The sequence below is a fragment of the Dryobates pubescens genome, chromosome 16 (genome assembly GCF_014839835.1).
Source record: "Dryobates pubescens isolate bDryPub1 chromosome 16, bDryPub1.pri, whole genome shotgun sequence".
Classification (NCBI taxonomy): Eukaryota; Metazoa; Chordata; class Aves; order Piciformes; family Picidae; genus Dryobates; species Dryobates pubescens.
In genome coordinates, this window is record NC_071627.1 from 394025 (window position 1) to 410406 (window position 16382).

The 16382-nt window shown below is 43.3% G+C and overlaps 1 protein-coding gene across 1 annotated transcript; it reads left to right on the forward strand.

The window, feature by feature from the left end:
• Nucleotides 1-1338: 1338 nt before the first annotated feature.
• Nucleotides 1339-16248, forward strand: SLC3A1 (solute carrier family 3 member 1). Its single transcript, XM_009904041.2, has 10 exons — nucleotides 1339-1828; nucleotides 2908-3087; nucleotides 4095-4249; nucleotides 6222-6347; nucleotides 8178-8297; nucleotides 9388-9512; nucleotides 10710-10908; nucleotides 11665-11811; nucleotides 14827-14943; nucleotides 15715-16248. Exons 1-10 carry the CDS (start codon nucleotides 1402-1404, stop codon nucleotides 16150-16152), a joined length of 2034 nt encoding a protein of 677 aa, XP_009902343.2. The 5' UTR covers nucleotides 1339-1401; the 3' UTR covers nucleotides 16153-16248.
• The last annotated feature ends 134 nt before the right edge of the window (nucleotides 16249-16382 follow it).

Sequence of the window (16382 nt, forward strand, 5' to 3'; positions counted from 1 at the left end):
ATGTCCTGTGTTTGCACGTTTTTCTTTTAACCGTAAATTAAATCACTGAAATGATGTCTTTGACATGTGGAGGGGGAGCTGTTGGCATTGCACTGAACACAAGCTTACAACCAGTATTGTCTCTGCCTGGAAACTTATACAGCTTACTGCTATCATGATACTAAGGCTGTAGAGCCATTAGTTGGGGGACTGTCTCACATAATTTCCCCTTTCTGAGTTTCCTGGCAATAATGAATTACAAGCACTGAAACTACTGCTACTATCTCGTACACTCTGACAGCTACCTGACTGTAAAGGCTGAGGGTGCTGCTATGTGCTGCTGCAAGGAAGAAACTTATTAAATCTGTCAAAGGAAAAGATCTCTTCCTAGAAATACTGAAGCAATAACATACGTATTTAATAATTTGAGTATTTCCTGATGGATTTTTTCCAGTGGTTAGTTTATAAAATTATTTCATTATTTGCTGCAAACATAATAAATACCTTTTTTGAGGCCAACCCAAACCTTTTCTCTGCTTCTGTTGCCCATGGGAGTTTCCAGATTCTGTGGCTGTGGGCAGGTATTTGCTTTTACATGTGATAGGGCAGCTGCTTGACAAGTGTGTGTTGCTTTATCTTTTCTTTGGTATGCCTGGGCAGAGGGCACTGGCTGGAGGGGATGCCTTGGTGGATGGTGTCTGGTTGGCTTTAGGACAGCTGGAGCTGAGGCCGCAGAGTTGCCTCTGCTGAACTGTCGCGTCCTGATGGAGATAGCTCTGAGTGCAGCAACGTTTCCCATGCTGCGCATCGCTTGATCGGTATGTGCCTTCTTGTGGTTAATACTTAACAGTCGTGAATGGGCTGGGTTGGGTTAGTTAGAGGGGTTTTGTTTTTCTAAGCTGTAAGAAACCAAGCACATCAGGCCTTTGTATCTTTTCTTAGTTTCTACTGTTGCTTTCGGGAGAACAGTCGTCAACACCTTATTCTTGTAAATCGCTCGTTAATGCTCAGACTGCTTGAGGCAGGCGGAGCCATGGCCGGCCTGAAAAGCTGCCTATTTACTAAAAGCTTTTACTGGTAAATCCCCTCAAGTTTTGCCTTGCTATCAAAAGGAAGAGAAGTTTGGTGTGCCGGAGAGAGCAATAGTAAACATAACTCTGCTTGGCTGGCATGAGTAATAGATCCCCTCCCTGGAAGACTGCGCTTTCTTGTAGTGCTTTGTTCTCTTGCTGAAGATGCCTGTTACGGGGAAGAGTGGGAGCACTTTGCCCTTTTTGCCTCTTTTTGCACTTTGACCTGTTGGTCAGGATTGATTATAAACCCAGATTCTAATTGCACTGCTGCTCATTTCACGAACAAAGGTGTGTTGGCAAAGCTTTCTTGTGGTGGCTGCAGTTTCCAGGACAAGACCCGTGAAATAAAATGGTTGAGGAGGAAGCTAAGAGCTTACCTATGGAGCTGAGTGAGAAAGGAGGTGTGGAGAATAACGGATTTGTTCAGAATGAAGCATTTGATGACAAGGAGACCAATACCAGTAGCCAAGAAGAAATACCGAAGCCATGCATTGTTGGTGTGGACCCAGTGGCTATAGAGGAGCCGGTACTAAAGCCTTATGCAGGGATGCCCAAGGAAGTCCTGCTGAAGTTCTCCAGCCAAGCCCGGTACAGAGTCACCAGGGAGATTCTCTTCTGGCTCATAATTGCTGCTGCTGTCATGCTTGTATGTGCTACAATTGCAATTGTTGTCCTCTCCCCAAAGTGCCTAGACTGGTGGCAGGATAGTCCTATTTATCAGATCTATCCTCGTTCCTTTAAGGACAGCAACATGGATGGCAATGGGGATCTGAAAGGTGAGTGAATTTTCGTTCTTGATATGTGCAAGGATATGTGGCAGTCGTCTCTCTGTCAATACATGTGTGTGCATACTAACAAATAATATATGACCATATATTCCAATAGAGAAAGCCACCCTAATGGAGAAGGGAAGAAAAGTTGTCTGACTAATCATTAATTGCAACTCACGTTCTCATGAATAAACCTAGGAGTTGCTTGTTCAAGCTGCTAAGTCCAGGCCTAGGCCTGTTTAGACGTGGGACTGAAAGCAGTAGCACAACTGCCATTAGAGTACAATAGCTACCCAGAACTGAGGTCAGCTGTTGACCACTTTGTCTTGGCTGCCTTCCCACAAGGAAAAGTGAGGAAAAAGAACACTGACAGAGTGAAGAGAAATTTGTTACTTTTATTCATTGCCTAGGTGTTTTTGAGCTCTTAGGAATGCATTGAGACTACTTGATACAAGAGGCAACGCTGCTCATCAGTAGCATAGCTACTGTTCCAGAAAAAGAAGGCTCAACACCATAATGGGCAATAAATTTCTAAACAAAAAGTGCTGGCTATAATACATGTCAGGAAGATAAAGATTTGGGTTTAAAAACACTAGGAGAGAATGGAGTGAGGTATTTGTATAGAAAACAGGGAAAAAGTCCGTGTGGCTTTTCATAAGGCAAGGAATACCTGGGATCTTGGCACTGAAACTGTGCTTCCCTGTGGGTGGTCCTGAGGATTCATTGGTGGTCCTTGAATTGGGAAGGCAATGCTGTTACTGCATTTTCAGCAAATACAGGAGCTTGTTTCCAAAAGTAAGTGTTAAATATTTTTACAATACGGAATAGAGATTCGGTTTGATCCGATTTTGATTTTAATTCCTGCCTTATTTCCTGCTTGTCAAAGTGGCTTTGAATGGTTTTTATTTTATGACTTCATGCTGTCCTGAAGAAATGTCATGATTGCTTTGCTGCCTGAGGTCGGAGCAAAGGGGGTGGCTATGTATGAAAGGGCCCTGTGTGTCCTCTGACTGAGAGCCCACGGCAAACTCTTTTATTTAAAACATTTCTCTTGCAAAGGGATGATGTCCTTTTCTTTTAAACAGGTATCCAGGAAAAACTAGACTATATTACGTATTTGAACATAAAAACCATCTGGATCACTTCTTTTTTTAAGTCTCCATTGAAAGACTTTGGATATGGAGCTGAAGATTTCTATGATATTGATCCCATGTTTGGGTCAATGAGAGATTTTGAGGATCTGCTTGCAGCCATACATGACAAAGGTAAGCTGCAACTCTGGACAAAATTACTCTTGTAAAGATGTTCATTCATATTATAGAGCTGTACCTTGTAGCATGAAGTTATCATCTGAGATTTCAGTTTGTGTGTCTGGAAATTCCCCCGTGGTAGTGTTGAGCAGGAACAGATGGAGGTGCCAGTGAAGGGTAGGCATTAGCTCCACAGCAAGCTAAGCTCTGATTGCTGTTTCCTGCCCTTGGGCACTGGGCGGTGCTGGGAACAGGGCTGAAGATGTTTTGAGCTACAGCAGCATCAGGCTGCTCTGTCCTCTGCAAGGCATGGGCCCCTCTGAGGATGATCATGGGTGATGGGCTGACATACTGCCTGTGCTCCTTGGTGCATGTGGTATGGGCATTGCTGGTCTGTGGGATCAAGGCTGAGATGCAGTTGGTTCTGATTGAATTTTGTGACCGATGGGGCTGCTTGCTGAAGAAAGCAGGAAAACAGTGACAGGGGAGGGAGTGAACGTGGGCATCCTTCCTGCAATTGTATCCTCAGTTGGTGCACTGATGCTTTAGACAAATGTTTGCTCAGGTGTCTCCCCAAACAGCTGTTGGGCTGAATGGTAAACGGTTTGCCAGTTCCTTTGGAATTTCATAAGACTGTCTAGTCTTTAGGAAGACTGAGGAAGAACATGTGTTCACCAATTCTAGATCAGTGAAGTGCCTTTCCCACCTGGGAGGTGGGAGGCAACTGTGGAAGTCAGAGTTAATGGAAGTGGTTCATGACAACACAAATCTCTGCTGATTTGTTTCTGCCCCTTTGTTTCCCTTCTCAGCAATGGGTTGTGGGTAACAGCACCAGCAAGATGTGTCTCAGCTGCTTGCAGACTCCAGGTGGTCTAGCTGTATTGGTAACCTGGGGCTTTTTATGGTGGGTTTTCGCCTCTCTTTTGCCTCTCATTCACTCCTGGTAATGCATTAATTAAAAAAATGTGAACTTTGTCTTAAAAGGGTAGATATAATGTTGTTTTTATGGTTTGATGTTTAAGGGCTAAAAGTGATAATGGATTTAATACCAAACCACACAAGCGACAAGCACCGATGGTTTCAGCTGAGTCGCAATCGGACTGGGAAATTCACGGACTATTACATCTGGCAGGACTGCATGCAGGATACTGGTTTGGTTGCTCCTCCAAACAACTGGGTGAGCACATGAAGGGACGCATGCAAATCCCAAACTGGATGCAGGCTGCCACATACCGGAAGTAGTTATAACATAATTGCCCCCGTGTACATTGGGTCATAAATAACTGCTAATGAATGATTTAGTGCAGACTGAGATTTAAACAAGTCAGGGGGGAGGAGCTCCTGCTTCAAACAGAATTTCTTGTTTTTTAATGGCTTTTGTTTCTTTACATCGCTGTTAAATCTTCACTCCTTAAACAAACACAAAAAGGGGTAGCTGTGCCCAAGCAGTTCACATGTGCCTTCATCTGTGTCTGGGTACTCCGCTTTAGAGGCTCCATCTCAGCACTTTTGAAATCATACCTGGTGGAGAGGGTTAAAAACCCAGTAGGTTCTTGGCTTTTTTCTGGAAGGTGGTCAGACCAGGAAGTATGTTGCCTATTTCAGCTTTATTTATTTGAATTTTTGAACTGAGGAGTACATGCTTAGAAACGTGTATTCTAAGAACTCAAGGTGGAAGAGTTAGTGTAATTTCTCTTTAAACTTACAGTCAGGAGCTGTCTTAGCTTTTGGAATATTTTCACAGTATCACAGTATCACCAAGGTTGGAAGAGACCTCAAAGATCATCAAGGCCAACCTGTCACCACAGACCTCATGACTAGACCATGGCACGAAATGCCACGTCCAATCCTTTCTTGAGCACCTCCAGGGGACGGTGACTCCACCACCTCCCTAGGCAGCACATTCAAATGGCGAACGACTCGCTCAGTGAAGAACTTTCTTCTCACCTCGAGCCTAAACTTCCCCTGGCGCAGCTTGAGACTGTGTCCTCTTGTTCTGGTGCTGGTTGCTTGAGAGAAGAGACCAACCCCTTCCTGGCAACAACCACCCTTCAGGTAGTTGTAGAGAGCAATAAGGTCTCCCCTGAGCCTCCTCTTCTCCAGGCTAAACAACCCCAGCTCCCGCAGCCTCTCCTCATAGGGCTGTGCTCAAGGCCTCTCCCCAGCCTTGTTGCCCTTCTCTGGACACGTTCAAGTGTCTCGATGTCCTTCTTAAACTGAGGGGCCCAGAACTGGACACTGTACAAGGTGTGGCCTAACCAATGCAGAGTACAGGGGCAAAATGACTTCCCTGCTCCTGCTGGCCACACTATTCTTGATGTAGGCCAGGATGCCATTGGCCTTCTTGGCCACCTGGGCACACTGCTGGCTCATGTTTAGGCAGCTGTCAGTCAGCACCCTCAGGTCCCTTTCTGTTTGGCAGCTCTCCAGCCACTCTGACCCCAGCCTGTAGCTCTGCATGGGGTTGTTGTGGCCAAAGTGCAGCACCTGGCACTTGGATTTGTTAAATGTCATCTTGTTGGACTCTGCACATCTGTCCAGCCTGGCAAGGTCCCTCTGCAGAGCCCTTCTGCCCTCTAATAGATCAACATCTGCTCCCAACTTGGTGTCACTGCAAATTTGCTGATGACTGCCTCAATCCCCTTGTCCAGATCGTCAATGAAGATATTAAAGAGGATGGGGCCCAGCACTGATCCCTGGGGGACGCCACTGGTGATATATGCCTAGAATAAAGTTAACAGTTGAACACGCTGACTGTTGTTGGCACTTCAAAGGGATTATACCATATTGCAGAAAGCTGTAAGTTAACTAAAGCTATTTTCAATAAGTTTTAGGAAAAACAAATCCAAAAGAAGTGTTCACACTCATGTTTGCCCCTCTGTGCTGAATAATATCCCGGGAAAGTCTACTGAAAACCAAGCAAACAAAAAAACTAACCACCACCAACCAAACAAAACCAAACCATATGGCGAAGCATGACTAGAAAAAGAGCAACTAGCAGGAGGAGCAAGTGTAAAACAAGTACTAAAATGTACTGTAAATCTAGTTCACTGATCAGGCATTCTGTGCTTTATTGTGTGTTTGTAGTACACCACATCTTAAAGTGTTCGTTGCACTAAATGATTTTTCTCCCTCCCTTGTATGAGCAGGTGAGCCTCTTTGGGAACTCCAGCTGGCAGTTTGATGATGTGAGGAAGCAATGTTATTTTCATCAGTTTGGAAAAGAACAGCCAGACTTAAATTTTCGCAGCTTTGCTGTTCAGCAAGAAATCCATGTAAGTATGTAATCCTCTGCTGCAGCACCACCAGCAGAACAGCTCTTTCTTCACTTTATTTCTCTGATAATTTGTGCTATACAGTCTACAATGTAGTTGTAACTAATTCAAGTATTGCAGTACATGTAAACAATTGCAACTAAAAAGTGTCCCAAAGAAACCAACAGAAAAACCCCGCCCAAAACCAAAACCAAAACCAAAACCAAAAACTCCCAAGCCAGCCAACCAAACCAAACCAAACAACCCAAACCCACAATAACCCTCCAAATGAAAAAAGTGGAAGTACTGGCAGTGGGGGGTGGTGCAGTTCTCTGGATTTTAAGAAGGTAGACTATTGCTTTTTTGCTGGCTTAAGTCCCCTACTGTCACAAGATCTTGATGGGGTTTTGGCACAACAGTCTATTACACTTTAAAAGGAGCTCTCTTTCTCTTTCTTTTCCTACTAAAGGCTTTCTTAAAATTGCTTTCTTGTTTGGTGAACCCCCTACTTTTCAGCCTAACCTTATTTGCAGACTGTTCATACTTAGCTGAGCCAAAGCTGTCCTTCAGCTGAAGTAGCTTCTCCCATCCTTATTTATGCTCATTTGGTTTTCAGTGCTGTCAACATACCCCTTCAGCTTTTGTTACGAGCTGGTCTTTTCCACTCTTTCCCAGTGAGAGACTCCCCATCCCTTTCTTTAGCTATTAATCTACTCCTTACAGTGCTTCTGGCCTGAAATCTTTCTCAAATTAAACTGAACAGAGAAGATGCCTGGGCAGAATCTTGTACAGTGGCATAGGTACTTCTTCTTCTATGTCCTAGGATTGCTGTTGCTTGCCTTGACATTGGTGCTAGTGTGGAAAGTAAAGCAGCTCTTGCACCGAAGCCTGTCCTGAAGCAGAGCTGAATGACTCAAGTGGAGAGGTTTTTATCTCTGTTGATTCAAGGAGCTGTTAATTAGCAAGTCAGATGTGAGGATGGCATTCTGTTTGGGCAAAGAGATGTTTGGTTTTCAAGAAAGCAAGTTAATACTGATTGGAATTAGAAGAGATGCCTGGACTTGTGGATAAGGGGAAGATAGTGAGTTTCGATCTGTCTTCCATCTGTGTTCTTACTTCATGTACTTAAAACACAATTCAATAGCTGTCTGGAAAAAAAAGTCTTTGTTCTCAGATGAAGAAAAGTGCCTGATCTGAATGTCTGCAGAAACCACTCAAAAGGGACTGAGCTTCAGGGTTCTTTGTGAAACTAGAGCAATTAAAACTGTAGTAATATGACAGCTGCTGAAGGAGGATGAAATTGTATTGAACTCACTAACCTCTGAATTTCATAATGAAATTACGAATTGGTAGCAGTTACCTTGAATGATAATTTTTCGTGTTCCTGCAAATCAACAAATAAGCCTGAAAAACACAAAACCATAAACATCAGTCAAGAGAGAACAAATGCTTTAAAAGTTTTATTGTATGAAAGGAAAATCAATGGCACACGGTCTGTGCAGAATAACATTTGAACCAATATGTTCTAATTGTGCGCAGCCATGGTAGGTATTCACCAACAACAGCTCCTACCACCAGCCCAATTGTTCTGTTGGGTTAAGGGCCTTCGGTGAGGTGAGTCTTGGCTTTGGTATCATGAATTAGGGAGAAACAATAATACAAGCTGTATTTGGGTCTTAGTGTGACAGGAGACTGACATGATTCACTTTAATCTCCAGTAAAATGTGAAGTACAATTTTAACAAGTTGTTACCTACTAGTATTTCCTAACAGATTCAGTTTTCTTTTCAAGCACATGCTGTTGTGAATGGGGTGGACTCACTTGGACTTACCAGATTTTACTTTTGTCTAGGATATTATCAAATTTTGGCTTGGCAAAGGAATTGATGGATTTAGCTTCGGCGCGGTGAAATTTCTTTTAGAAGCAACTCATCTCCGCGATGAGCCTCAAGTGAACAAGTCCCTGAATCCTGTAATGTATATGTTCTCTTAGCCCTTTCCCCCCGTATGTCCTGCTGGGCCAAGAGACTGTCTCTTTTTACTCTTTCAAGTCTTAATTGTGGCTTTAGGAGGGCTAGATCAACCTGTCTTTGGAAAGCAGGTGGCTCCTGGACACTGTGCAGACAAGGAACATACAAGACGGTCCTGGGGTGAGGCTGTAGGTCACTGGGATATACCTGCACACAGGAGCTCTGTAGGTGGGAGGAGAAGGAGAGAATCACAGAGTGGGGGTTGGAAGGGACCTCCAGAGATCACCTAGTCCAACACCCCTGCTAAAGCAGGTCTGCCTAGATCAGGCCACACAGGAATGTGTCCAGGTGGATTTGGAATGTCTCCAGAGAAGGAAGACTCCAAAACCTTCCTGGGGTCTGCCACCCTCAAAGTAAAGAAGTTTTTCCCTATATTTAAGTGAATATTCCTGTATTCTTGTCTATATACACTTCCTATTTCTGTTGTGACACTATTGCTTTGAATGTTCTGCTTAAAATAATTTGCTTTTCAATTTGTATTCTAGAAATACCAGTCCTGTGCTTGTAATAGTTGATGGGTTGACTTTGGGGAGCTCAGTTCTTACCTGCTTGGGATTCCAGAGCAGTCACTAGCAGGTATTCTAAATTCCTGCTAGGAATCAGAGCAAAACAAAAAAACCTCACATACTGGCAGTATGTCAGGGTGAGAGGTAGCTCGGAGTTGAACACTGCATAAAACTGTTGAGCCCCACAAGCATCACTGTCTTACAAGTTACCAAAACAACTGTGTCCATCTTTCCAGCCTGGTTTCTGCGGCCACAGCACCTCCTGTGCTTCCTGCTCCAGCTGGGCTTGAGTGGCTAGTGACCTTTTCCTCTTGAAGGACAGAATCCAAAATAATCATCCCTCTAGCATGCCTTTGAAGTTCCCCAAGTTCAGACCTGTGTGGTCAGTGTTGGTATGCTAAACAAATGTCATCTAAAATTTATCTCTACTGGTGCAAATGTTGCAGGAAAGGATGAGAATAATTTGGAGAGTTCTGAAATCTAAAATATTGATTAACTAATGGGAAATATCGCCTTCTAATTTAAGGAGAGTATCACAGACTATTCTCAGCTCTACCATGACTACACTACCAGGCAAGTTGGAATGCATGATATCATCCGTAGCTTCCGTCAAACCATGAATCAGTTCAGCACTGAACCTGGCCGATACAGGTAATCATTATTACAGCTAGTGAATTCTTCTCTAATATTTGACACCCTCTTGCTAGCAATGAATTCTGTCAATAACACAACATGCCATAAAAAGTCTTCCTCAAATGCAGGCAGCAGGGCAGAGGCTATACTGCCTCTTCCCCAGTGGGTGAGGGGAAGGAAATGAATTGGCCTTGGTAGCTGTGCTGTATCCGTGGACTGTACCAAAGCAAGCAGAAAGGGGAACCATTTGAATCACAGAGATGCTGTAACTAATCAGCCCTGTGGCTGATTTGTTATATAGTATTATTAATGCAGTTCATGGCAGACATAGTCAGAGATTGCAGAAACTGTTAAAACAGAGTGGTTGAGTCAGGAAGTCATCTGCTCCAACCACCCTGCTTGGCAGGGGTGCCTGGAGCAAGTTGTCTTAAGACTTTGTCCAGATGGCTCTTGAACATCTGAATGGAGACTCTGAAGCTTTCTTGGGAAGCTTGTGCCAGTTGCCACTGACATCTGGCATTGCACATCACTGAAGAGAACATGGCTCCATTGTCATGGCCTGTTCCCTTCATGTATTTATATACATTGATGAGACTTCTCCAGGCTGAAGTCACGGCTCTCTCAGCTGCTCCTCATTGTGGAGGGATGCCCTAGTCCCTTAATGGCCTTAGCGGTGATTTTCTGGACCCTCTCCACTATGTCCAGGCCTTTCTTGCACTGAACCTAAAACTGGACAACAAACTCCAGGTGTGGCCTCACCAGTGCTGAGGGGAAGGAAGGATCACCTCCACTGAGCAGCTGGCAACACTCCTCTTAATGCAACCCAGGATACTATTGGTCACCTTTGCTCCAAGGGCACACTGTTGGTTTATCTTCAACTTGAGGGACCCCCATGTCCTTTTCTGTGAAGAGCATGGAAATGGCTGGAACGAAATGTGTGGATATGCACTCAGAAAGATAAGAATCCAGTCAGATACTCACAGCCTTTTGTTTACTCATTAGGTTTTCCTCCAGACATTTTCAAGACGTATTCCTCCTTGTCTACTTTACAAAATACTGTTTCTCCATGTTAATCTTTTTTGATGAGGAGGAGGGAAGGGAACATAATTCATTATGCTGTGCTGTTTTCTATGTGCCCAACACCATTTCTAGCTCCCTTCTGCTCAGTGCAAACCAAGAATGAGCCAAAAAAGGTACTTTTGTACTTCTTTGTAGATTCATGGTTTCCGATGCTGATGAAAAAGAAGATATTGAAGCATCAATGATGTATTATGGAACACCTTTTATCCAAGAAGCAGATTTCCCCTTAAATTTCAACTTAATTAATATGAAAAATCTATCAGGCAACAGTATTTTTCAAGCTGTGAACTTGTGGATGAAAAACATGCCTGCAGGAAAATGGCCAAACTGGCTGGTAAGAGACGAACTCCTATAGGAAGGGCTTGTTCCTATAGGTGATAGTTCCCCTTACAGTCCTTCCTTGCTGAAGGTTTCAAGCACCAGCCACCCGACCCCATGGCTGAGTAGATCTCCGTGTGAAGCTCTCAGCTGCTGTAGTTGCAGTCATTAGCATTGGCCAGACGGGTGGTGGTTCTGCCCTTGGTAACAGGTATGCTCCCTGTGCAAGGGTGACAGAAGGGAATTTCTGTTCATGCCTCTCCCTCAGTGTCTCCAGGGTAGTATGGGACATTGGCTTGAACCACAGGTGAGGATGGGATTGGTACAATTCTTTGCCTGTAAACTGACTCAGTGTGATGGATTCTAGAGCCACCTCCAGGGCCCAGAGCACAGGACATGCAGCTGAGGGCAGTCAACTTAGAACTTTGCTGGCCTTTGCTAGGAAGCACATCTGGGATGTGCAAGAGTTCTTTTCAAAACAAGCACCACCTTCACATAGCAGAGAAAATGGCAGACATCTGAAGGAACTGTAATCATGGAGACCTGTTATTTTGTCATCTCCCTTCAGTTCTATCTCATGAGCTGCTGGCAGGGCTTCTGTGTGTGCTAAATTATTTGGGGCAGAATTTTGTACTGACATCAAGATAAAGGCAATTGCTCTTGTGGGCCTGAAGGGGAAAGAAAAAGAACCTACTACCTTGTTAGATGAGTTAATCAATTTCACATAGGCAAGGAATTTGATAGTATGTTTGACAAGGGATGATGTTTTCAGGTTGGAAGCCCTAATGCCACTCGGATTTCATCTCGGATTGGGAAGAAGTATGTCAATGTTATGAACACGCTGCTTTTAACCCTCCCTGGTACTCCTGTAACTTACTATGGTGAAGAAATAGGCATGGAGAACATTGCATCAGAAAATGTAAGTGAAGAGTGTATGAACTCTGATCCCATTCTCTAGCTCTGAGTAAGGGAACTTTCAAAATTGCAAGTTTTGTTTTGTTAACTAAACCCAGCCTTTCTCACTGCTCACATGGTTTTCTGTGTTTCCCATGTCAAAAACATTGGACAGCACATGCAAACAGCTAGGCCAGAGAGCAGAACTAAGGGCTTTGTGCATGCCTGAACTGCTTGACTGCAGTCATGGTCCCCAATTTCTGTTCTCTGCCAGATCAGTTCTTGCATGGTGTGCAGTGGTTTTGCTTCACTTCAGCCACCAAGCCTGGCCTAGTGGTTAGAAGAGGTGTCATCCAAGGCAACAGGAACCAAGTCACCGCCTCCCTTTTATAGAAGTACCCTAACCACTATATAACAAAGTCAATTATTTCCTCACTGTTCTTTAAAGGAAATCAGAGTTCATGAGAGACTGTAGCTACAGTCACCACCTCCTACAGACTGTTTTGCTCTGACTATGCAAAGGCACCTGAGTCCTCTACAAGGTGCCCAAGCTCTCATGAAGGGATTTCCAGAAAGGGTGGATGCATGCACCAGCACCAGCACCAGCACCAGCTTAGTGGTACTGCCTGGTGGCAAGCCGAAGAGGCTTCTGTCATGCAGGGTTTTATGCTTTGTCTTTTAGACCCCTATCTATAAAGGGTTTAGATACCTGAGCCTAGGAGCCAGATGCCTACCTCGCTTCATGACAGTATGTTTCTCAGACTACCAAAATTTTCCTAAGTGAGGGGTCAAGGGCTTACAACAACAGTCTGTGCCTTTCACAGCCTACTGACCTGCCTAACTTAAAAGCTGTCACATTTAGCCCATGAAATTTCTTGTCTCTTCCATGATCATGGTATCTGTGGTGTCTCATTGTCCAAGATGCATGAGCATGACTGGAAAAGGTCATGCCGAAGAGGGGAACAGTTTAGCTCTGTCTCTCATGACCATATTTGAGCATCATGAGAACATGGTCCTATGGCAGGTTAGTTTCACTGTGGAAAGCCTCTTAGGAAACGAGATAGCCTCTGATGATGTTACTAACAGTACTGGCTAGCTTGGTATCAAAAGAGGTACTTGAGGCACAGGATTATCACTGGGTTTATCTGATTCAGACATGAGGAAGCAATTCTCAGATTTAAAAAGCAAGCCTGGGTCAAAGTATCTCCTGCATTTTCTTCCTGCTGGTGATTACAGCTGATAGACCCCTATTCTTATTCTTCAGAAAAATGGCTTGCCCTTGACTCCTCAGGGTTTACTGTCTTCTAGTGGCTACCCTGTGGCATATGGCTTTGTAACAGTACAGAAACACTTTTCACTCAATCTGAAGAGGAGGATTCCCTGATTAACAGGCGTCTTAGAAAGACAGAGAGTATTTGCTGAGGTTATGGGTTGTAGCCCCAAGCATTTGAAACACTTCAGGAGAAGCTAAAAGAGGTAAAGATGAAAGGGAGTGTTACCAGTTGAACACTCAGAACTATTCCTTCCCCCATTTCAGAAGATGCTAAAAGGAGAAAGCCATTACTTATAATGTCACACTGCAGAGTGACAATTTCTTTTGTTGAGCTGCTGTTCTGACAGGTTGTTTTGAAAAGTGCCCTTTATTAAAAAAAAAAACAGTTTTCATGGAAAGCAAACACTCAAGTATGTGCAAAATATTTTATGCCCTCTTACATAATTAAATTTAAGTGTCAGATCTTTTGGCAGCTCTTCAGTAACAATAAGGAAGCTTTTTCATAATTTTCCTGAATTCTTCAAAATGAGAATTTCAGACTTCTTACATTGACAGTTTTTAATCAGCTAAATGCTGGTTTTCAATAAAGTTTTCACACTTGGAAATAATTTCCTTTTTCTAACACAAATAGCCTTGTCCAAACTGTACCTTTTGCAAATGTAAGCTTGAAGAGTTCTAAGGTAAAAAGTGTGATGGTTACGAAAGAACAGACACTGAATAAATGCTTTTATTAGTTGTTTATCATTATTTTAACTGTCTCTCTTTTTAGGGCTCTCATCTTTGCTCACTGCATGTCTAGGTGTTTATCAAAATATTCTAGTTGTCATTAGTAAACTTTCATCCAACCATATGTTGCAAAGAGAAGACAACTCTGGTAGAAGCAATGACACATTTACCCAGTGCTCTGTATACAGAGAGTCACAGACTGGTTAAGGTTGGAAAAGGTCTTTAAGATCAAGTCCAACTATTAAGCTAATACTACCCAAGTCCACCACTAACCCATGTCCCTAAGTGCCATGTCCATGTCTTTAAAACATCTCCACAGGGATGGTGACTTGCCCACTTCCCTGCACAGCCTGTTCCAATGCTTGACAACCCTTTCAGTGAAGGAATTTCTCCCAATGTCCAATCGACCCCCCCACCGGTGAAACCTGAGGCTACCTCCCTTATGAGGAAAGGCTTGAGGGAGCTGGGTCTGTTTTAGCTTGCAGGAGTTGGAGGGATGACCTCATTAAGATTTATACATATGTGAAGGGCAAGTGTCAGGAGGATGGAGCCAGGCTCTGCTCAGCGACAAGAGGCAACGGGTGCAAGCTGGAGCACAAGAGGAAAAACTTCTTCACTGCAAGGGTGACATTAATAATACGGGAACAGGCTGCCCCTACTGGTTGTGAAGTCTCCTCTGGAGACATTCAAAACCCACCTGGATGCCATCATGTGTGACCTTTCTAGGTGGTCCTGCTCTAGTAGGGGCATTGGACTAGATGGTCTTTCAAGGTCCCTTCCGACCCCTAATGTCCTGTAATTTCCTCTTGTCCTATTCCTTCTTACCAGGGATAGGAGGATGACCCCCCACAGGTAAGACCATCTGTTCTTCATTTCAGGAACTGTCTTGATTCCTATTTTTGCCTTAGAGAGGGATTACACCCTTTTACTAAGTTTTAACTTAAAGAAAGCAATACTGATTGCTGATTGTTTGGAAGAAGTGAAGATGTACTTGTCAAGGGATAACTTCTCAATATAATAATCAATACCTTTGTTTTCTAGGCAACCTTTCCAGAGAAATCCCCCATGCAGTGGGATGGCAAAGCTAATGCTGGTTTTACTGATGGCAACAGTAGCTGGTTACCTGTTAACTCTGACTACCAAAGTGTAAATGTTGAAGTAGGTATCTAGGTGTGTGACAAACTAGTTGTCTAAAAATATTTTATTTATTTTATTGTATTTTGCCCTGGCTTCTTTTACTTAGTGGAAATTTGCAGTAAGAACACTCTTGTCAGAAAGGGGCCTACCTAACCTGAATTCATTTCAATAGAGCAACTGCAGTTTTGATGTAGATGTAGCAATTTGGCTTTTTAACATCTTTTTAATAATTTTAAATTGAAATCTAGACTTTTTTGTTAAAAACCCATTTACATTACTGTAGAAAGCACTGGCTATGTAGTAAGAACTTAACACAGACCATCGCTACCGTAAGTAGAGCAGTGAATCAAACAGATTCTGCTAGTCTATGGTGCTGACCAGAATTGAAGACAGAAACAATAAATCTAAGATGGGAAAAGATTAAATAAACCCTGTGACTTCAGTAACTTAGACTCGGTGAGGAAAGGTCAATACCACCAAGATTTGCATGGCTGTGGCTTTCTCCTGAGTAAGTAGCATTGTAACGACTCTATGGGAGAAGAAAAATATGCCAGTGTTGTGGAAATTCTTTTAGTGCCTGGTACCCACTGTCTCTGCCACTCCACAAATGTCAAGGAAGTGCAGGAGAAAAAGAGATCTGCCCTGCCCCAGTAGCATTTACAGGCAAATATGAAGAGAGAATTGTCAAAATGGAGTTATGAGAGAGGTGTTCTCAGCAGACTGTGGGGGTAGGAAATACTGTTTTCTACATCCAAAGCAAAGCAATGAACCTGTTGATGCTGACTGTTGCAGATCCAGATGACCTGGTCCAACTCAACCCTGAATTTGTACAGACAGCTCACCCTGCTTCGCAGCGAGGAGCTTCCTATACATCGCGGGTGGATGTGCTACATCTGGAATGACAGCAACATTTTTGTGTACGTGAGGGAACTAGATGGGCTAGAGAAAGTCTTTATGATGGTTCTCAATTTTGGACAGGAATCAACAATAGATCTGAAAGCTTTAGTTCCTAACCTTCCATCTGAAGCTACTGTAAGACTAAGTACTAATTTCAGCAACACCGGGAAAGCTGTCAATACCAAACTAATTAAAACTGAAAGGGGAGAAGGCCTGGTCCTTGAATATAAAACAGCAAAGCCTGTTCATACCATGGAAGCTTTTCAAGGAAATTGTTTTGTGGCAGAGAAATCTTGTTATTCCAGTGCCTTCAATTTACTCTACAGGTGTTAAGTGCAGGATTAGAATAGCCAAACTTTCAGATTAATTGAGAAAACGTTTGTTTCAGGAACACACAAAGAATTTTCAGGTTTCTTTTGGCTTTTAATATTTTGTGTACAAAAACACCCTGAAAAATAAGAGATATCTAATTGTCTTGCATCCATATTGGTGATTAAAAGGGAAGAGTATGGTATAAACACCCCCTTAAGCTCTGTGGAGAAGAAAAATAAACCTCTCCTAAA

Excerpts from the sequence above, each read along its gene's own strand:
- SLC3A1 (XM_009904041.2), top strand. The coding sequence starts at position 1,402 with ATGGTTGAGGAGGAAGCTAAGAGCTTACCTATGGAGCTGAGTGAGAAA. Across the intron at positions 1,829-2,907 it reads TGGCAATGGGGATCTGAAAG|GTATCCAGGAAAAACTAGAC; the intron begins GTGAGTGAATTT and ends TCTTTTAAACAG. Across the intron at positions 9,513-10,709 it reads ACTGAACCTGGCCGATACAG|ATTCATGGTTTCCGATGCTG; the intron begins GTAATCATTATT and ends ACTTCTTTGTAG.